General features: G+C 47.4%; 2 protein-coding genes across 3 annotated transcripts in view; one reads left to right on the top strand and one right to left on the bottom strand.

Annotated features, from left to right (window-relative positions):
* LOC147615706 (defective in cullin neddylation protein (DUF298)) overlaps positions 1-22,867 on the bottom strand; it is a 48,460-nt gene that overhangs the window by 24,897 nt on the left and 696 nt on the right. For both annotated transcript variants that reach the window (XM_086778275.1, XM_086778274.1), the window contains exons 2-4: positions 22,517-22,604; positions 21,635-21,709; positions 21,489-21,525 (exon numbers count right to left, since the gene is read on the bottom strand). In XM_086778275.1, coding sequence (XP_086634401.1) covers positions 21,489-21,525; positions 21,635-21,709; positions 22,517-22,604 — 200 coding nt within the window. The remainder of the gene's footprint in view (positions 1-21,488; positions 21,526-21,634; positions 21,710-22,516; positions 22,605-22,867) is intronic.
* LOC147615707 (uncharacterized) lies at positions 2,390-2,980 on the top strand. The gene has a single exon (XM_086778276.1). It carries the CDS (start codon positions 2,390-2,392, stop codon positions 2,978-2,980), a length of 591 nt encoding a protein of 196 aa, XP_086634402.1.

The following is a 22,867-nucleotide window of genomic DNA, read 5'->3' as shown; positions in this document are numbered from 1 at the left end:
GGGCTATTTGGGATCCCATCAGTCAAAGACAACTTAAGAGCACATAAAATCAGAAGTACAACTGAAGTCAAAGAAAAAGAACCAAGGTAGCTGAAGGCCCTTCAGATCTGGGTGGGCAATTTACCTGATGCATGGTACATAGTTGGAGACGAGGAGGGGTACTTAGGTGAGCAACTACATACAACAGTGCCAATGATTGATTGGAAGCTAGTATTTGCCTCAGTTTCAAGACAGAATAACCATGCAGTAATCATTTATCGTTACAAAAACGATAAGATTGGGGTCCTAAAACAATCAAACAAACTTTAGAAGGATACAAAGATATGGATGGCTAAGGAACTCACCGCAATGCAACTCAAGAAGAAGACTACAGAACTAGCAAACGTTAGAGCGACTCGGACAGAAGGCAAGTGGGAATTCTATCGTGAAGGTAGAACGCTCATTGAGGATTTCCATAAACCCAATCAAAAAACCGAGCCAAAACCCCAAAGAAAAACAATATTAGATGATGTTCAGCGAAGGTGATTGTACTTGATGCTTGACACATTGTAGAATTACTAGTTGTTAAAACAGTGGAGGAGAATGCTAAGAAGGCCTTGACCGAGCAAAAGAAGGTGCTGGACAAGGTTCTAAATCAGCATAAAAAACAACTAGAAGGCCTATGCAAGGAAATCCAAGGCAAAATGACCAAATTACAGAGCTGGAAGCAAAGCTGAGGTGACAAGGGGAGGAAATCCAGACCCTGAAAGCGACCTAGGCAACCCAGGAACCTGCCCGACTTATAGGGCAACTTAGGGCACAGATGGAGACCCTGAACACCACTGTTAAAGACCACGCTATGGAACAAGGAGAACTGAATTCATGTGAGGGCTTGAAGGCGGATATGGAGAAGCTTAAGGCTGCAAATGACAAGCTGAGGGAAGAGCTGCATACTTCTAAAAAAGACTAGGTGGAGGTAGTGAAGAGACACGAACACCCGCAAACCATTATACATGAGACCCTAGAGGAGGAAAAACACAGGAAAGCGCGGTCCCTTCATGTGCCCACACGTGGGAACTTCCCCCATGGCAGATGCTTTGGCACTCTGCCAAATGCTGGGCGTAGACGGGGAACCCACCCCCCACCCCCCTGGCCCTCTTCTTTTCACAGATACATGGAGAGCGGTAAGGACATGACACAAAAACAGCCCCTTATCATTAGTTTCTCAAATGTCATTAGTAGACAGACGACCTTCGATATGCAAGATTCTGTCACGATTGTGACTTAGTTCATTATAAACAGTCTCCTTATGGTTACAGATACTGAAGTGACATGATTACAGAGGACCCCTACACTCAGAAGGTCACGACTATTCGCTCTAGAGACATGCCTCTTCATCAAGAGCCACACTCCTTCGACGACTGGTCACACCCCTTCGCTCTAGGGTTGCAACTCTTCACCCAATGGTTGCAGCTATTCGTCCAAAGGATGTGTCTCTTCGCCTAGAGTCATGACTATTGGTCATTGGGATGTGTCTTTTCATTCGTGTCTCTTGAACTCCTATATAAGGAGCCTGTTGTATCACAATTTCAATCAATCAATCAAACATCTGTATTCAAGTCTACTTTCAGTTTCAGTCTTAAATACACAGATAAGTGGATGAAATACTAAGTAATAACAGTAATCCTCACAGTGGTATCAGAGCAAATTTTTTTTCCCGGGCCTACGGTTGTGAGCCTCTCACCCTCTCCGCTCTAATCCCCTACCCGGCGTTGTATGGAAGCAGAAGAAAGATGGAACCTGCATCTACGAGTATGAGGCAACCTAAACCTTCTTTCTCAATTCACATATAGAAGACAGATGCACAGATGTGTGTGTGGCGTACCCGGTGAGTGTGCAGAGATTTCCTGCTGGTAGCCCTTCGTGTGCCTCTTCATCGGGTTGTGCCCTTTCATGTATGGGTTCGCATCCCTTCACACGACTGGTCATCAAATCAGCCCGGCAGGTACCCCTTCCCCTTGGCAGCGCTCCTTCCCCAAGCGATGGCACCTTTTCGCTATTTCCCAAGGCTGCCCACCTCTTGGCCGCTTAAGCAATAAGCGCTACGTTCTACAATTCAGCCTTCGTGGGTTTAATAAACGGCGCAGCCCTTCGTGGGTTTAATAAAACGACCAGCCGGCCAGCCCATTAATAAATTTGGGCGGCCATTTTTTTATTAACCCACGTACCCTTTTGCTACATCAAAAAAAAAAGGAGCGACTATGGGGCCAGCGCAACGAATTCGTTCGCCGGCCAGCCCATTCGCTTCACTCACACGCCGTTCCAGGAAAGGTGCGCTCCTCTCACACGCTGCCATGCCAGGGACTTCTCTCCACTCTAGCACACATTCCCCTTCTCAACAAGGCGTCCAATGGAACCCAACAGCAATCAGCCCGCGCCTTACATCTCGTACATAGACGAGGTCCCGGAAGCCATATTGCCCGAAAATCCTCGCCCAGCCCCGGAAATAATTATTATACCGGAGACACCCACACCGGAGCCCGCCCCATTACCCGAACCTGTTGCAGAACCTGTTCCGGCTCCAGTTCATGTACCAAGTCCCCTGGACTTTTTATTATATGTCAGTCACCGCCACGCCACTCAGTTCCAGGCGTGGGTGATCTGGCATATTTACTTGACGTGTCCAGCACACCATCTTGCTCATTACGAGTTTATTTTGGGACGGTACCCACATCTTGCATATTTCCTGGACGAGTGCCGTGTGGATGCAGTGAACCGGATCATCTCGCTCCAGCCCTTGGTTCGAGTATACAGCGAGCTCATTGTGCCCGATTACACTCCATTAACCCCTGCAGAGACACCTCCTCTCGACGAGGTGGAAGACTTCGAGCCTTCGGAGTTAGGCTCCGATTTCTTAGCAGAATTGGGAGACGATTCACTGTCACTCTCTCCTCCAGCAGTACCACATATTTCACCAGCTTCTCCGCGCTACTCCCTCTAGCAGATCCAACATGCCATCTATCTCAGAGGAAGAGGGCTAGCAACAAGACGAGCAAATGCAGGCTATTACATTATTATGCGAGCAGATGGAGACACTTCAGCAAACTTTTTCGACAAGTCTCTCTACCATCAGCAGACGACTCGACCAGTTGCAGCGGCCCCATCCAGCGCGCACACCAGCCGTTGATCCACAACCATCTTCTTCAGAGACTTCGGTAGCAGAAAATGAAGATGAACCAGATCCAACTGCCGAGGTAAACAATGCAGAACTCCAACTTCTTTATAAAATATTTAATGCTGTACAAAAAAAGAAACTCGATGTCAAACTGCCTGCCCCTTATAATGGTCGCCGCGACAAGCGCGTGCTTGACCAATGGATATTCAAAATGGAGGTATATCTGACCAATACCGATTTGGTCGAAAGCAAGAAGGTGGCTTTAGCCAATTCACTACTCAAGGATAGAGCACTTCTATGGTGGCAACGACGTGTTGCAGATGGTAAACACACTCCTACTTGGGATAAATTCCGGCGCGCCCTCTGCAAGGCCTTTGAACCTGCCAGTGCGGACTACCATGCCCGGTCTGCTCTCCGCTGCCTGAGGCAAACAGGATCCTCAACCGCGTATATCACAGAGTTCCAATGTTTAACTCTGGAAATTGAGAGCCTCAACCCCGCTGACAAGCTACACAGCTTCATCGATGGGCTTGAACCCAACTTACAGGAAGATGTGCAGAAGTTTAACCCTCTGACCATAGATGCTGCTATTGCCTACGTAGAGCGCCTTGGAGATCTACGACGACAACCCAGGACATCCTTCTTTGGCAATCGGTCCTCGAACAGTGCTCGTTTCTCCCAACACAATCGCAGAGGAAATTTATCTCAACCTGAGTCTCAATATTCCCAATCCTTTGGTCAGCAATCTACTCGACAACAGCCCTTTCGGCCTAGATTTTCAGGTCAGGCAGCAACCTCCCAAACAGGATCCTCTTCCAACAACAACAATCGGAATCGAGGACGCAATTGGCAAGGTCGCCGACCCAACTATCGCCGCAATTTTCGCCGCGATACCTCAGCCGGTCAGCAAGCCTCTACATCAGCACCTTCAACCTCTCAAGCCAACCCTTCAGGTCTTTGCACAATTTGCAATGGACCACACAGGTGGTATGAGTGCCCAAAGCGTAATTCCAACATGGAATGTTTCCCGGAAGGTGAACATGGACATCATCATCCTTCTGCGCCAGAAAAAGGCAAGCAGGTGGTTCATGCAGTGCGAGTTTCTAAAGTTGTCAATGCTTTAATGTTGAATGCCCACAACCATACTTCAGTGCTTGTTAACCTTTCCAATCAAGTTTTGAGCTTATTGGGATTTATTGGCCAGCATCCTATCAATGTTCTTGTTGATAGTGGATGCTCAACTAATTTTGTGGGAACTACTCTCGTCAGCAAGTTACGATTACCTACTCAGCAGAGTGCGGAAGTTTTCCAAGTGGAACTTGCAGATGGTTCTTTCTTGCATTGCAGCAAACGGATTCAACAGTTGCATTTTCAGATTCAGGACTATCAGGATCAGCTAAATTTCTCTATTATGCCTTTGTCACACTGTGACATGATCCTTGGACAGTCTTGGTTATATGAGTATGATCCTTTGATCAGCTTTCGAGATCATTCCATTCGACTTTATCATAATCATCAAGAAATGGAATTACGAGGTCTGTTTAATTCTAAGCCGATTACTGTGGTTTCTGCTATGCAAGTCAAACGCTTAGTGCGTAAACGCGACAGCACTTCTGCCTTAGTTATGTTGCGAGAAGCAGAAGACAATACAGTTGACCAATTGGAATCCTCGCCATCAGATATTTCTTATTTACAGCAGCCCTTCTTTCAACCTTATAAGGATTTATTTCTTGACGAGCTGCCAACGACATTGCCTCCTCGACGTTCTGTAGATCATATGATTGATCTAATTCCTGGACAACCACCGCCAGTTCGAGCTCCTTATCGATTTTCTTATTCAAAATCTCAAGAAATTCAGAGACAATTGGCAGAGTTGTTGGATAAAGGTCATATACGTCCTAGCAAAAGTCCTTTTGGTGCTCCAGTTTTATTGGTCAAGAAGAAGGATGGATCTCTGCGACTTTGCATTGATTATCATGCCCTTAATAAGCAGACAATCAAGAATAAGTTTCCCTTGCCTCGCATCGATGAGCTCTTTGATCAGTTGCTTGGTGCGAAGGTATTTTCGAAGATTGATCTGAAGTCAGGCTATCATCAAATCAGGATTCGAATTGGAGATGAGTATAAGACAGCTTTCAGAACAAAGTATGGACATTATGAATTTTTGGTCATTTCTTTTGGGTTAACCAATGCCCCAGCTACTTTCATGACTTTGATGAATGACGTCTTTGGTCCTTACTTGGATAAGTTTGTCATCGTTTATCTGGATGACATTTTGGTCTTCAGTAAGACTTTAGCAGATCACAAGCAGCATTTGCAGATTGTCTTCGACGTACTCCGTACCAATGTCTTGTACATCAACAAGAAGAAGAGTCAGTTTTTCAAAGATCATGTGGAATATCTTGGACACATCATCTCTGGACATGGTATTGCAGTTGATCCTAAGAAGATAAAGGTCATTGTTGATTGGCCTTTGCCACTTACAATTTCAGATGTGTGATCTTTCTTGGGATTAGCAAATTTTTACCATACCAAGGTTCACAAGTTCTCAGATATGCTGCTCCTTTGACGGCCCTTACAAAGTTAGATAAATTGCAATGGTCACTTGAAGCTGAAAAGTCCTTTAATGATCTTAAGCATGCGTTGACAACTACACCTGTTTTGGCTATTGTGGATCGAACTCAGCCGTTTGACGTCATGACCGATGCTTCGGATAGAGCATCTGGAGGCGTTCTTCTGCAGAATGATCGTGTTATTGCTTTTGATAGTCATAAATTTTCGACTATTCAAATGCGATATCCCGTTTATGACAAGGAATTTTTGGCAATTGTTCATGCTTATAGAACGTGGAAGCATTATCTTCTTGGTGCAGATTCAGTGGTTAAGATAGATCATCAATCTTTGACCTACATCTTTACTCAGCCAGTGATGAATCCTCGTTAAGGACGATGGGTTGAATTTTTGGCGAATTTTCACATGGCGATACTCTATGTTCCTGGATTACAGAATGTGGTAGCAGATGCTTTGAGCCGCATGCCTCGAGCTACGAACTTTGCTATCTCAAATGTGCAGATGGAGATTCCTGCATGTTTTAAGCATGAGTATTTGACAGATAGAGACTTTGGAGATGTCTTTTGAGCTCTCAAATCTCTTCATCCTACTGTTGCAGAAATGAATATGTTTGCCGCATATACAATTGCAGATGATTTACTTTATTACTTAGATCGCATTTGTGTTCCTCACAATGCATCTTTGCGAAAACTCCTTATTCAAGAGCATCATGAAGTACCCTTTGCAGCTCATCTTGGAATTAACAAGATATATCGTCTGTTATCAGCAACATACTTTTGGCCTCAGATGCAACAGGATGTTATTAAGTTTGTTAAAGCTTGTCAAATTATGAAAGCTTCATGACAACTTCCTCAAGGATTGATTCAGCCTTTGCCAGTTCCTCAGGAAAGATGGGAAAGCATAAGCATGGATTTCATCACTACTTTGCCGCGTTCGCAGAAAGACAATGCTCAAATTTTAGTAGTGGTTGATCGGTTTTCCAAAATGGCACATTTTATTCCTTGCAAGAAGACAGTTTCTGCTCCAAATCTTGCAACGTTGTTCGTACAGCATATTTTCAGAATTCATGGATTGCCAAGATCTATTGTTTCTGACAGAGATCCGAAGTTTACTGGACATTTTTGGTCTTCCTTATTCAAATCTCTTGGTACGAATCTCTTGTTCAGTTCTGCCTATCATCCTCAGACAGATGGACAGACAGAACGGGTAAATCAAATTTTGGAAGAAATGCTTAGACATTATATTCAGACAAGATTAGCTTCTTGGGAAGAATATTTGCCTCTTGTGGAGTTTACTTACAACAATTCTCCGCATTCAGTCACTGGAATGACTCCTTTTCAAGCAGCATATGGTCACACTCCGCTTGTGCCTACAAACTTTGTTCTTCAACACAAGGTGGCATTAGCAGATCAGTTGATTCAAGAAATGCAAGATATTCTTGTGCAAGTTCGAGACATTCATGTTCAGCAGAAGTATCAGAAGTATGCGAATAAGCACAAAAGGCATACTGAGTTTCAAGCAGGTGACTTGGTTTTGCTTTATGTTGCACCGCATCGATATAAGACAGTAAAGTCAGTCTTTCCGAAGTTGCGACCGCGTTTCTATGGTCCATTTAAAGTTATAAAGAAGATTTCAGTTGTCAGTTATAAGTTGGATCTTCCACCATCTTGGGGAAAAATTCATCCGACATTTCACACCTCTTGGCTCAAGGAATACATACAAGGAGATTCATCTATTCCGGAGTTATCTTCTTATGTTCCTGAGATTGAAGATGATCACATTATTCTTGTTCCTGAGAAGATTCTTGACGTTCGTCAGAAAGAAACAAGACGGAAGATTACTACAGAATTTCTTGTTAAGTGGATGGACTTGGATGAGTCAGATTCTACTTGGCAGACAGATGAAGAAATGCAACAATATCCTCAACTCCTCCAAGAATTCTTTGGCAGACAACCGACTCTCATTTAATCACATGGGTTTTATTTTAAATGGGAGGGAATGTCACGATTGTGACTTAGTTCATTATAAACAGTCTCCTTATGGTTACAGATACTAAAGTGACATGATTACAGAGGACCCCTACACTCAGAAGGTCACGACTATTCGCTCTAGAGACATGCCTCTTCATCAAGAGCCACACTCCTTCGACGACTGGTCACACCCCTTCGCTCTAGGGTTGCAACTCTTCACCCAATGGTTGCAGCTATTCGTCCAAAGGATGTGTCTCTTCGCCTAGAGTCATGACTATTGGTCATGGGATGTGTCTTTTCATTCGTGTCTCTTGAACTCCTATATAAGGAGCCTGTTGTATCACAATTTCAATCAATCAATCAAACATCTGTGTTCAAGTCTACTTTCAGTTTCAGTCTTAAATACACAGATAAGTGGATGAAATACTAAGTAATAACAGTAATCCTCACAGAATCCCTCAAGGGCACACAAGTTTACATAGGGGATGATCTCACCCTGGCTAAGGTGGCACACCAGCAGGAAGCAATGACGACGGTTCATAAGGCCCGCAAAGCAGGCAAGTGGGAGGTGTACAGAGATGGTCGGATGATGGATCATTATCATTGAGTGTCACCCCAAATAGGGGCATGGGGTCTCTGAGACCAAACACCTAAGGTTAGCAATATAGAATTGCAATGGCACCCTATGGTCCGATCCAAGAGGTTTAAGCGAGACTCACAGGCAAGGATGTCATTTTCTATGCAGCGACTCATCAAAGCCCTAAGAGAGGTTTTTACCACACAGACAGGTTCGAGTGGGAGTCAACTTTCCGAGGCAAGCCCTGCAAAACACTTGTGCCTATGTGCTAGGGTTTTCTAGAGAGAGAAAAAAGAGTGCAGCAGAATCACACATACAACACACACAAGAGTCCTAAACTAATGCACTATATTATGTACAAGAAAGAAGTAATACAACTGAAATTCAAGTACACGATGTGGGTGAGAATGAAGATGTCAAATCACAACCCATTGACCTTCTGTACACTCCTGGCTAGCACTTCACCAACACTAAGAAGGAAAGCAAATGAATATGACGATTTGGCTAACCACATATATATATATGCACTAATGATCCTAGTCGGCCAGTAGTATTGCTATCAGCCACCAGTACCAAAATGCCATGTAACCATCGCCAAGTCATCGTTGCCACACGAGGCAATGCCACATGTCACCTGCACTATTCGACTCTGCTTGTGGACTACTATTTGATGTTTGGACAAGCCTTGCATACTCGAGTTCTCACAAGTGGGGGAAGTCGTCCTGCTCGAGGCTTTAAAAATTAACACCAACACAAGGAGTCACCAGGTTTGATCTAGATGGCCCTATTTGACTATAGGAGCTGGGCATCATTGACACGGGGTTACAGAGATCATCACAGGACCATGAGGAGGTCACAATGTATGGGAGACATTTCCTAGCATTGGGAGATGCACATGGTCTTGATATCTATAATGGGATGTCCCCATTGTTGGGGTATGCATAGGCAGAAGCATAGACAAAGGAAGAGAGAGAGAGAGAGAGAGAGATTGCAAAAAAGATCACCTTGATTGATTAGCAAGAGGCTTACAATGGCGACAACCATTACAATGTGCTTGGAAGGAATGATAACAAGTGATGAGACGAGGTCTTTATAAAGGAGGCCATGAAGCTAGCCGACTGGCATAAAACAACCACAACTAGCAAAACATGAGAAAAATACATGTGCGCCAATAAAAGGTCCACTTCCCACACAATGAGATGCACAAAACTCTAACACCCCCTCTGTAGCTCATAGTGTACAAAAGTCTGAAGAAGATAAGCTGATGAAGATGCAACCATGGACACTCCAGTATTGCGCACTACCGGATACACCTCGGAAAGAGCATTTGCCAACCCGACTCTTTGAAACAAAATGCCACCCTAAACAGCAAAGAAATGTGCTTGGCTCCAAAGTCCCACACCAATGTGCAGTGAACTCCAAGTATATAGAATGATGAACTGTCGGACAAACCACACCCATTATCCCCCAACAGTGGACTGTGAACACATCACGTCCCAAAACCTCAGACAATGAACTTGGAACACATCCAGTCCATAATCTCTGCTACACCAAGCAATAAACCTGAAATGTCTAGTTCATAGCTTCCAAAGCTGACCTTGTCCTACCAGATTTTTCATGCTTGGAACTCTGACTCATGGTTCCCATACACCAAAAAATTGGAGCTGCTAACAGCCCTCTCTCCCGCCCACAAACCTCCTCTGGCTAGAAGCACATGGGGGAAACTATCTGTATAACTAGAGAAGAACACCATCTTGGTCCTCCCAAGCTGGAAGCGCCCTAGGAGCCCTAGATAAGTCACTAGAAGCATCTAAATCACTGTCATGTGTCCTATCTTTGCCCTTGAAGACTTGCCCTTGCCCTTGTCCTTCTTCTTGGACAAGCAGTCTTTAGACAAATGTCCTTTCTTCCCACAAGAGTAGCATTAGCTCCGACATTTCTACTGTACTAAAGCAAGGGCCTAATCCTGATCATTAAGAGACACCTTGAACTTTCCCTGTGAAACGAGGACGGACTCTTCTTCCAAAAGAAGGGAGTTGAGGTCATCAAAATCCAACTTGCTTTCTATGACCTGGCACCACAAAGCCCAAGAAACCACATTATACTCTAGAGGAAGCTTTGTGAGGACAAGTGAAGCCGACTGAGCAGAGGACAAGGCAGCACCCATTGCCAGTAACTGGTCATGGATAACCTTGGCCTTCATTAAAAAAGACTGCATTGAACTACCAGCAAAAAATACCAGACTGTAAAGTTGCCCTTGTAGAGTTGCTACTCTCATCAAGCAATCTCATGCATAGAGATCCTCCAACTTGGACCAAACTTGATTTGCACTGACAAGAGATTGCACGGCCGGTGAGACCTCCTTCATAATGGTATGCACAAGCACCAAGTGCGCCTTCGAATCACGATCCTCCTAGTCTTGTAATTCTGCAAGTAATTCATACTCCTGAACCTCGGTCCAACACCTCGAGTTTTGAGGATGCTCAGGCTTCTTCTGACTACCCTAAACAATCTCCCATATACCTTATGAATAAACCAATCCCGCTTTCAATGAGAAGAGTTCGTTCCATCCAACTTGTCCTCCTTGATCATACAGGGGCAACCCATATCCATAGCAAAAACTGCAAATCTCAGCACTCCAAGACTTCTCTCAAGCACTTTCCAATGGAGCAAGGCATTGGGATCAATCAGTCCCCTCTCAGAAATCTGAGATACAGAGGGCTGGACTGCAGCAAACAGAACCCGCAAATCTCACCGGAATCACCCACGACGTATGCACAAGCGGAAGCATAGACAAAGGAAGAGAAAGAGAGAGCGATCGGCAAACAAGATCACCTTGATTGATTAGCAAGAGGCTTACAATGGCAACAGCCAGCAGATGGGCATTACAATGTGCTTGGAAGGAATGATAACCAGTGATGAGAGGAGGAGGCCATGAAACTGGCCGACTAGCATAAAACAACCACGACTAGCAAAACATGAGAAAATACATGTGCGCCAATAAAAGGTCCAATTCCCACACAATGAGATGCACAAAATTCTAACACCCATGGCCCTCCTCCGACGCTCTCACATGATTCATTTACTCAGGAGGTGCCAGCATCGTGGACTACTTGATGGGATCTCCGACTTTGGGATGCCTTCTCCTCGACTTCTCCATCCCGCCACCCCTCTTTGAATCCGACCATGCCTACCTCTCTTTCACTCTCACCTACACACAACCCTTCCCCCCGCCACCATCCCTATCCCACATTACACCTAGGTCCATTCTGATCACGAGCTTGACCTTGTTTACTCTTACAACATCTATCGCTACCTCCAAGATGTGAATCCTTCTGTCGCCCTATCTGCCCTCACATCACAACTCACCAACATTCTCCACACATCGGCCACCACGTCTTTCATCTGCACGTGGTGGCCTATCACCAAGCCACCATGCAGTTCAATGCCCCAAAACTGTTGATATGATGACGAATGCCAAACCACACGCTCCTGTCTTAAGCATGAGGTACGCATTGGGAAAATTATGAAGCGCCAAGGCAACAGATTTCTTAGCACCACATCCAACGCAAGAAGTTCTACGCTCAGAAAGAGGATGCATTATACCAACTCTTCTTAGGGCCGACTGCAAAAAGAGGCTTGGAGGAAACTCTAAGAACATCACCCCCCCACACCTATCACCGCACTCCTATGCACGCTCCCTCTATCATATCCCCCATCAGCCACCTCTCCCCCCACCTCCACATCCCCGCCCAACCACCTCCACCTTCTCCACAAAGGGTATGGTCCTTAAGGCCATTTGTAAACTACGTAATGGGTAGGCCCAGGATCACGAGGGACTCATTGTTAAGTAAATCTCACATGCAAATGATACCCTAGTGCCCCTACTAGCCTACATGCTCAATAGGTGTCACAAAATTCCTCACAGCTTCTGTTTTTCTACTGTTCATGTGTGGCATGTGGAGCCTGACATGACATACATGTATGGCTAGTGTAGCCTGACATGGTGTGTTTGTGTGGCATATGGAGCCTGACATGACAGTAGGTGTAGCTTGACATGATAGTACATGTGTGGCTTGTGGGGCCTGACATGGTGTACATGTATGGCTCATGGAGCCTGCCATGATGTAAGTTCCTGGGACTAGCTATCCTGGAGATCTTTTGTATTTATGTTCTAGGAAGGTTCCGAAAGTATCATGAGCCTGACATTTTATCGGATACAAATCAATAGATGGGTGTTTCTTTTAGTCTAGCTGCACTCACGTGTATGCATGACTTTGATTTTATCTTTGGATGACTTGTATTGTTTGCCTGGACAATGCTTGAGATTTCTGCCTGTGTTGTCCATGGGGCTGGGGATGCCTGGGCACCCTTGGACGTGTATGTGCACACCTGTTTGGGACCGACAAGTGGTCTACATGTGTTTTGCAAGTGGTAAGTATCCCCAAAACCCAATTTACAGCTTTATGAGTTCACATGCTAATAATTATTGGTGCAAGTTCACACTCACTTATAAGTGACCGGACAACTTATAAGTGAGTACACATTGGGCAAGACTTATTTAATACACGTGGCGGCCAAAAGTCAGGCCCTGGATAGTATTTGGGCCAATTTCTAGTAGGCGCCCCTTCTGGACCAGAAAAGCATACGTGTGGGCTATTTCCAGCAGGGAAGCCCTATTATGAGAGTAGGAACTCCAGTTCTCGAGTAGGCGCCTGCTTTTTGGTGGCTGAGGGCTGGTCGACCTGTTTGGGGGCAGATTTGGTGGATTCTCTCGCTTGAAATCTCATCCAAGTGGAAGACAGTGGCTGTCCAATCATCATGCAAGCTTTTGTTAATGTTAGCAAGCTGTAAACAGCCACAACAGAGGCTGGTCGACTGTTCTGGAACTGTTCGGGCGTGTTCTCTCGCGTAAAAACTTATCCAAGGAAAACACACAGAGGCTGGTCAACTGTTATTCAAGCTGCTGTAGTATTTGGCGGGCTGATAACAGCCATATACAGAGGCTGGTCAACTGTCCGGGAGGCCAGGAGGTTGGTCTTTTTTGAGGTACAAGCTGGTATCTACTGATTGGTGGCCTTCTGGAGCATAGACTACTGTTGTATGACCTGTTTTAGGGTTTTTGAGGGCTGGTGGACTGTTGTAACAGCCCTAAAAGGCTAGTCGACCTACTCTGTGAACCTAACAGGTGAAAGAGAATGAAGAAGAGCTGTCCCAGGCTGATGTGGGAGTGCTATGCGTTGTCCATGGTTGTTCTGCATGTGCTTTATGCCGGGAATGCTCTTGGTTTCTGAGGAGTGTCCAACTCAGAGCTTGTGAATTGTTTTGATCTGTTTTCATATTGTATTGGAAGAAACAGGTGCAGCCAGTGGTGAACCCTAGGCACCCACAAAGTTGTATTGGAAGCAGACTCCTTTTTGGTAATCTAACCATAAAGAGAAGGGGGGGGGGTCAGCCCATCTTCTGACCCCTAGTGTGGTGTACTGTGCAGTGTTGTTATCATCTTTATATCTGGCATGCTTATGTGTTTATTCAGATTTCATGATTGTTTAGATTTTCCGTGTTTAGTTGCCCTTCCGTTAACAATAGGGCCCTTTGTGAAGGATTTCCACCCTCTTGGTCCACGAACATCTCGCATGCTGATGATACCCTAGCACCACCCCTACTAGCCTACATGCTCAATAGAACCCTTTGTGAAGGATTTCCACCCTCTTAGTCCACTAACACCATCACCCCCATCCTCAAAGCCAAAGATCCACTTGATCCTAATAACTACAAGACGATCATGATTGGCCACACATGGCCAACCTTTATGGATCGGTGCTGAAGGCCGAGCTCAGTTCATTTGCAAAGAGACAGAGATACAAAGCCTCGAGAAAGGCAAGCTTTCGGAGGAGCTACTCTACCCTTGATCACATATTCACCCTCCGTGCCGTCATCCAAGGGGGCAGAGCACGACATCAGAGGATTTACTGCTACTTTGTGGATTCCTGCAAAGCTCTTAATATTGTACCCCAAGCCCACGTCCACTGTCTACAAGAGATAGGAATCCCATCTGACATGGTTTGTAGCATCATCGCCCTCTATCACCAAACGAGTGAGAGCCCCAAGAGGTATGTCGCAGCAGGAGATTTCGAGCACTTTTGAGGTGAAACAGGGCTGCCTCTATCACCCACTCTTTTTGGCCAATATCTTGAGCTTTATTGAAAGATTAGGCGGGGCTGGTTCCACACTGGCACGCATACTGACCCCCCTACTACTCTATGCAATGACATCGTCCTGCTTTCATATTCAGCCAAGGGGCTTCAGAGACATTGGATGCCTTACAAGATTTTTGCACTCAACGAGACCTAAGTGTTAACCTTGGTAAAACCAAGGTAATGGTCTTCAATACCTCCCGCCTCTTCACATCCAGATTGCGCTTCACATATAGAGGGGAACTATGGAGATTGTCTCATCCTATGTCTACCTTGGTGCAATAGCCCACGCTTCACCATGGTTCTCGCAGCACATGCCAAAGTGACGTGGGAATATGTGGCCTAGAGCTTCCTTGAGCGGCAATTCTTCTAGGCACATTTCCAGTAGCCCAAGACAAAGACTTTTTGACACCCTCGTCACATTAGCCTTGATGTTTGGAGCAGCTTTTTGGGGGCCAGATTTATCTGATGAGGATTGGCAAGTTGAGAGGCTGCAGGTCATGTTGTTCTCCAGTATGATCCACAACAAACCATCGGTCCCACACGAGATTATCCAAGCAGAGTTTGTTGTTGCAGCCCCCATGGTAGTGAATGCACTCTTCCAGGCAATCACATACCTCCATCACAACAATGAGGTGGAAGAGGATATGCTGAATATGCCACACAGGTTGAGACAAAGGAGCATTACATATATCGTTGCCTCGTATACTTTGAGATCCATGGGAGGTTTCATTGTATGTTCCATGAGGCGTTTTGCCCACTTTATAGGATCATTGACTTCCAAGACGAGTGTTGCCTGGGCTCTTCCTGTTCGAGCTCCGCAGGCACATTGTTTGTTCATGACAAGACACCATGACAATTGCTAAATTGGGAAAAACCAGGTTTCAGTGGCTAACTTATTGGCAAAGACGAAGCTTCCGCTCCCCCCCCTCCTCACGCTGCAGCTTGCACGCTCACCCCCTTCCCCGCCTCCTATCTGCCCTCGCATCTCCCCCGCCTCTGCTCTTTAGCGCCCCCTGCCTCTGTTCATTGCCGCCTGTGCTCATTCGCCCCCCCCCCCCCCCCCCCCCCCCCCCCCTGTGCTCATTCGCGCCCCCCCCCCCCCCCCCCCACGCCTGTGCTCTTTTGCGCCCCCCCCCTGTCTCTGCTTGTTCGCGCCAGCCCCCCCTCCACGGCTCTTTCCTTTTTTGCGCCAGCCCCCCCCTGCTCCGTCTCTCTTCCGCCCCCCCTGCCCTTGCCGCCTTTGTTTGTAATCCCCTCCCCTCATTTTCTTTCCGCCCCCCTTTTTTCTCCCCCTCCTCCGTCGTCTTCGGCCCTTTCCCCCTCCACCCCTCCCCGCTCCGCCGTTTGTGCAGCTCGGTTCCTGCAGGGCTTTCTGTTTACGCTTCGCCTTCGACAAAGCTTCAGACACTGATGAAGGCTCCTCCCGCCCCACCTCAAAGGGACTCTTCCGCAGCCCCCTCGCCCGCCCCTGAGGATACCCCCATCAGGCTTTCTCTTTCGTGAGAAGAGGAAGCGAGCCTCGCCCCAGAGGTGGAACGCCTCCAGGCACATTCCACCATCTGCCGTATAGTCGGCACTCACCCCAGCAGAGGGGAGATCCGGGATCTTCTCCAGGCCCGCCTTCTCACAGATGTGGGCAAGATCCTGGACGTTCAGCTACTGGGCCACGGACACTACCAGATCGAGTTCGAGACAGCCCAGAGCGTGGCCCAGGTCCTAGCCATGAGTCCCCTGGACATCAGGGTTGCTCGGGCCTTCTTTGGACCTTGGCAGCATGGCTTTGACCCAGCAGCGGCCAAGCAGGGAGAGTGCCTTTTTCATGTCACAGTTTGCTTCCCTGGACTCCGCCGCGAGTACCTTCCGCTCCTTTCTAGGATAGGGGCATTGGTGGGCTCGGTGCTTGAGACTGGCCCCACAGCAGCTTCAGTGGTGGCTAGAGCAGCTGGCCTGCCTTCGGTCAGGGTTTTGGTTCCTGACATCTCCTCCCTTTCGAAGGTCATTCAGCTACCTAGGATAGGGGGGGGATGGATTGATCAGAGAGTGGAGTTCTCGGGGCTCCCGAACCAGTGCTTTATATGCAGGCAGGTCGGCCACCTGGCCAAGGCCTGCCCTCGCAGGAGACCCCGACCTTCACCACAGCAGCAGGCCCGCGATGGCCTGCCCACAGATGCGGCTTGGCAGGCAGCCTCCGGGACACCTGCTCAGCCCACGGAGACCTCGGATTGGCAGCCTGGACAGCGGTGCTGTAGAGGGAGACAGCCCCACAGCAGCAAGCCCAGAGGCCGATGCAGCAGCAGTCACAGTCTCAGCATCACTGGGTTCCAGTGAGGAACAGCTTTGCTCCCCTGAGACCCCAGCGCAGACTGAGGATCTGGAGATGCCAGCACCCCCTCCTTCGCCCCCACCCCCCCTCCCGTCTCGCTTCCGCCTTCGCATCCTCCCGTTCCCACTCCCGTTTTGTCAGCGGCTCCTTCCCCACCCCCTTCTCCCCCCCTCCCCCCTCCCCCCTCCCCCTCCGCTCGCCTCAGCTCCTCGGGAGGCCCTGGCAGTACCCTGGCACTCACCTGTGTGCGGCGGGCACTGAGCACCGACCTTGCTCGAGCTCCATAGAGGAGACCTACCATGCCGATTCGGGCTTCACGGAGATCCTCTATCCGCAGTCGGCTGAGTAGGCTCGACGCTAGACAGCGCTCGGAGGCTTTTGACTACTCCTTCACACGGCTTTTTGGAGCGGAGGGCCCCCATGAGCCAGCACCCATCAGAGTGCATGTGGTGATACCTCCAGCCCGAGGGGAGGAGGCACTTCATTCAGCGGCGGTGGCCTTCTCCTTCCCTCTTTGTGACACTAGTGACCGGGAGTGGACTCTGGATATCGCTCTTAGCATGCTGAAGACTCAGGCAGTTGAGTTTTCTCACCATGTGAGCGATCTGGAGGTGACAGACGTGATAGGCCGACTCTGGGAGCTGGCTCACTTCTTTGATTCCGGGAGTGCGGATGCCTCTGGGGTTCGCCACTTAGTGGCTCGCATAGTGGCAGACCTAGCACGGGACCCTGGATATGTATGTATACACGAGGTTGCTCTCTCCAGGAGGCCTACACTTGACAGGCCAACAAAGACCGAAGGGATGTGAAGTTCTCGGAAGGAGATAGGGTTTATCTTTGAATCATGAAGCAAAGACTGAAACAGGTGGGCAAGCAATGCCCAAAGTTATCGTTTAGGAACTTCGGACCTTTTCCCATCCAGAGAAAGCCTGATGAGCTTTCAATGAAGTTGAAGCTACCTCCAAGCTGGACTATGAACAATGTGTTCCATGTCAGTTGGCTAAAACCATATCGTTTAGGAACTTCGGACCTTTTCCCATCCAGAGAAAGCCTGATGAGCTTTCAATGAAGTTGAAGCTACCTCCAAGCTAGACTATGAACAATGTGTTCCATGTCAGTTGGCTTCAAGCATGGCTCAGGCCGAAGACAAAGACAGTTTCTCAAGAAGTTTCATGACCGACCGACCCACGAAGCAGCATGACTTGACAAAGAGTTCCTTGAAGGCTATCCAACTTTATTGACACGGACTATTTGGAGGCTATGCAGCTTCCGTCAAGTTAAGCAGAAGGGGATGTCATGTGTGCATCCCGCACTTGGATGCCACGTAGACATATCTGAACAAGAAGATGCAGGACCTGGACCCATGTGAGCCTAGTCCGGTATAAGTTAGCCAGGGTTCCACAGTCCACTCTACGCGTCCAAGGTCAGGTGTGCATTGTCCTACACATGAAGCAATGCCAAGACTGTGTCTTCTTCTCCCTCTCTCTCTCTTTATTTTCTACGCATCTTCTTCAATATTGTGCGTTATATTCGTCGTGAATGATTGTTGAATTCTGAGCATTGAAGTTACCGATTCGTCCACGAAGCTTCTGCATGTTACAACTTGAGTGGGATCTAGAGGAGTGGATATGGCATGACCCCTTTGAAAGAGAGGAGGCTCCTAGCACCCCTTTCTTTTCATACACCGCATTTCTGGGCCGGAGGATTCAGATGCCCTAGATCGAGGACATTCCAGCAAAGCAGCAACAAGGCAATGGCAGTCTCAGGGACTCCCTCAGTTTCTCTCATATTTCTGGAAGAGGTCATGGGACAATTTTCAGCCACAAAAGATCACTCTCTTTCTATGGCAATTGATGCATCAAAGCCTAGCGGTTGGCACTTGGCTGGCCATCAAAGGTAAGCTAGCATTTGTTCGAGGTGTGGCCATCTTCAGGAGTCCCAACGACATTGCCTCTCGGATTGCCCGAAGGCCCAATAAGTCTGGCAGAGGATTCTCCGCATTTTCACTATAGAAACCCCCCCCCCCAAAAAAAAATAAAAAATAAAAAAGACAGCACAATTACTTGGGGCATAATTGCTTGGGCCACTAACGCTAAGGCCGCCATGGCATGAGGAGGATGGAGGGGACCTTGCCTTCCAGGTCTCTCATCACATCTCCATAGTCCCAATTCCAACTCCCGCTTCTAATCATTGGACTCCTGGTTCCTACCAGAGATGGGAAATTTGCAGGATAATTGCTGCATATTTGAAGAGCTCGCTCTAGCAAGACCATCAAGGGCACCCTCACCCCGCCAACAAAGTCCATACGGAGCATCTAGCTCAATATCATTCATACCCACTGTGGACATTTGGGGAAGCTTCAGGGTAGCTCCAATCACAAGCGCCGCGAGACCTTCCTGCAAATGTGGCGTCATGATCCTTTTCTCACTGACAGTGGTGGTGAGCCCACTTTGCATTATAGACCACCTGTGTGGTTGGTTCCCTCCCCCCACCTCATTGTATGAGGTAGCCTTCTCCTCCCAAGGTGGCCATCTGGGGGAGGAGAGCCCCCTCCCCCCCACCCCCACCCTCCCTTTTTTTCAGTTTTCTTGATTCTCTCCGCCCTCCACAGAGCTGAGTTTGTACTTAGCCAACATAGTTGTTTTGATTTGTAACTAATAGAAGGATCTCTTCCTCCAGAAAAAAATTAATAATAATCATAATAAATCGTAACCCTTGGCCCCCCAACATTCGATGGATCTTCACCAAAGCCCCCTCTTCGCAAGCTCACCAGCCTTTCAAGAACAAATTCGAAGCCATGGTTTTCCAAGCTTAAGCCACACTTACACCGGCACTCTACCAATCCCCCCCATTGTGGACAAAGAACACTTGCAGCAACCTTTAATTTGAAATCCCCTATGATTCATCCCCTATGATTCATCCCCTTTAATTTGAAATCCCCATTGTGGACAAAGAACACTTGCAGCAACCTTTAATTTGAAATCCCCTATGATTCATCCCCTTGATTCCCGCCCCCACATCCCTTAGGACCACCTTAGAACACAATCCCTTGACTCCTGATGGCCACACCCACCCACCCCCCCCCCAAAAAAAAAAAAACACCACCACCACACACACACACACACAAGCAAACTGCCTTGCCAGGACTTCCTTTTTTTTTGGTTTTAAGAGGGTTTTGTAGGGGGAGGTGTGGGCCATCCCCCTAGAGTGGTAAGACCCCGATTGACTCCCCCCATCCCTAGTATGGGTAGCAATATTTTCTCACCGTGACATCCCCGTCTTGATCCAAGAGGACCTCCCCCCCATTAGCTTTCAAGATCCGCTATTGAAACCATCTGCAACCCATGGGCGGGGTACCCTGTCCAAGGAAAATTGCAGTCCCCCCCCCCCCCCCCCCAAAAAAAAAGCAGCTTCAAGTGGCAGGCTTCTACAGGCATGGCGTGGCACATCAACCCCTCTCCTTTTGAGCCATGCATAATCCATCCTGGCATCTCTGGCCTTGGCAGAAGCACCCTCAATGGCACTGGACCCAGGAGAGTGGCATTGGAGAGCTCTCCCAACAGCCAACTTCACTTTCTTCTCCTCCTTTGCCTGATTGGAAAGGAAGCTGATTGAGATAACCAGCTGCTCATTATCCAGCTTGGCATCTCTGGCCTTGGGAGAACCGCCCCCTGGTTCAGTTGCAATGGGACTCAAGAGAGTGGCATTGGAGAGATCTTACGATCCCCCCCCCCAACACCCAACTACACTTCTTCTCCTCCTTTGCCCTTTTGGGAAGGAAGATTTGGCTTCACTTGATTGAGGGCACACCAGCCACCAATTATGCACCTGTTCACGATGGACAGGACGGCAGCTCATTTTGTTAATTAGGGCACCATTGCATGGGCCATGGAGGTAGTGCCGGCACTCCTCTTTGAGGTGAATGGTGAGAGTCACGCCCTCACACTCACAGATCTTTGAGGAGAACGGTGAGTGTGAGAGTCACACCCTCACACTCACACATCTCCTGATCATGACTATCACCAATGCTGAGGTTCTAGCGATCCTGGTTGTCCCTTGAGGTGAAACTATAGAGGGTATGGTCACCACTTTCTTCATCTGGATAGACATCATCCATACTCTCCAAGAATGCTGAGAGCTCATGCGGACGACTCTTAAGATTATGCTACAGTGGCGTGCAACCTCCTTACACATATGGAGCCCAGACCCCTTCTCACATGGTACGATGGCAGTCTTTTCTAGCATTACAAGCCTCAATGTGGCTTTTCCCCCTCCCCCGAGGATGTAGTCCCCCTCCCTGAGGGGCCAGCCATGGAGGGAGCATCGCCCCCCGTCCCCCTTACTTTTTCTAGCATTTCTACCTCCTCGGAGGGTTGTAATCTCCTTCAGGACAATAGTTTTTCTTTGTATTCATTGAAGGATCTTTTATTAGGAAAAAAAGGACCTAAATAGCGTCATTTGAAATGCATCTTCCAAAAAGAATAGCTAGTGAATATAAGTTCAGCATGTGTCATCACACCGAACATTATCCAACCCATGAGTGAAGAAAAAGTACAACCTGTATGTGCATTCCTTGGTGTATGGCATCGAATTAAAGATAAGACAAGTCATTAGATGAGGTAGAAACACATAGGAGTAAGCATGGCAATAATCAATTAGATGTCAAAATTCAAGGATTAGTTTCATCACTCACCAAACTGAAGTAGCCTTGTCGTGCCGCTTGCAATTTCCTAATATAAGCATACTAATAATGAGTTAAAACTATCAATACATTCAAAAGCTCTGTATGCCGCTATTGCCAAATAGCTTAGTTTAAGTGATTGATATCATGATTGTTACCATGCAAGCAAGAGAACTCGTATGTCTGTGGGCTCGACTGCAAGGTCACGACAAAGTTGCTCGATACCTTCTGGCCTGCTCAAAAAGAAAGCAATGTTACATACATACAAACATTGTAACATACCTGCAGGCCAGGCAGCCTTCCTCTGGGATCGGCTGCCCCACTGACAGCAGACACCTGGGCGCATCATGTGTGAAAAAGTGCCAAAGAGCAAAGAGTGGGCATCAGGCAGGCAGAGAAGAGCCACAATAACATGGGTGGATCAAATATACACAGGGCAGCCAGGTCTGGACCAGCCAGCAGCCAGACGCCCACATGTGAAAAGGTGGGCCCTTTATAAGCTATTTTGGAGGGTTTTAGCTGGCCAGCCAACCCACAACCTGCACGAAGCACTGCATATAGCAGCTTATCAGCCCCGGGGATGTGCAGAATTGACGGGTATAGGCCCCTCCCCTCTCCTATTCATTCACCAATCAGTCTGCTTCCTTCTTCAGGAGATCAAGCAGACCAGTAAAGCTCTTAAGGCGTTTAGACGAATGAGAACAGCCAGTGTTTGAGGAAAGCAGGGACTTCTTCTATTGGTTATGTTTGAGGATTAGTTTACATTTGTTGTGAAGACAATCCTTTGTAATTGACTCCTTTAATAATAGAGAATTAGACATAGGTTTGCTGGAGTGCTTGCATTTTGTGTGTTTCAGTCTTCTGTTGTGTGTTCTTCTCTGTTAAATGCTTGCAACTGGCCAGTAGTCTTACATGCATGCATGCAAGCACGGACACACACATATATAGCTAGCCACTTAATCCCTTAAATCCATTGAAGGTTTTGGAAATTGAGGCTCGCATAAAAGCGGAAGGTCAGCCACAGGACAGCATGGACTCACCCTATCATTAGGTCTTCATTCTTGTCGGCGTATTGGCCAAAGAGAAGATCGATCCGCTCGAGCTCCTTTGCTGCGGCTTTCGTTCCAGCTACACACACAGATACCCCATATTGCTTAGAGTGAACAGCTATGCAACAGCAATGGCTTGCCAAGCCTAATCACCCTGCTTTTGCAGATCTAGTTATCCCTCAAAATACCATCTGATACTAAAAAAACTAAACGTTTAAGCCTTCCTTAGAGCAAAACATGTTGTTTACGTAAGAAAAAACATTTCATGTGTGCAGTTCTTAAATACTGTGGATGTTCTGTTTACAGAAACCATGCCTGTTTTTTGAAACTACACATCATCCA

The sequence above is a fragment of the Cibotium barometz genome, chromosome 39 (assembly GCF_041138505.1).
Source record: "Cibotium barometz isolate CiBa-2024 chromosome 39, ASM4113850v1, whole genome shotgun sequence".
NCBI lineage: Eukaryota > Viridiplantae > Streptophyta > Polypodiopsida > Cyatheales > Cibotiaceae > Cibotium > Cibotium barometz.
This window is presented reverse-complemented; position numbering and strand designations above follow the sequence as displayed.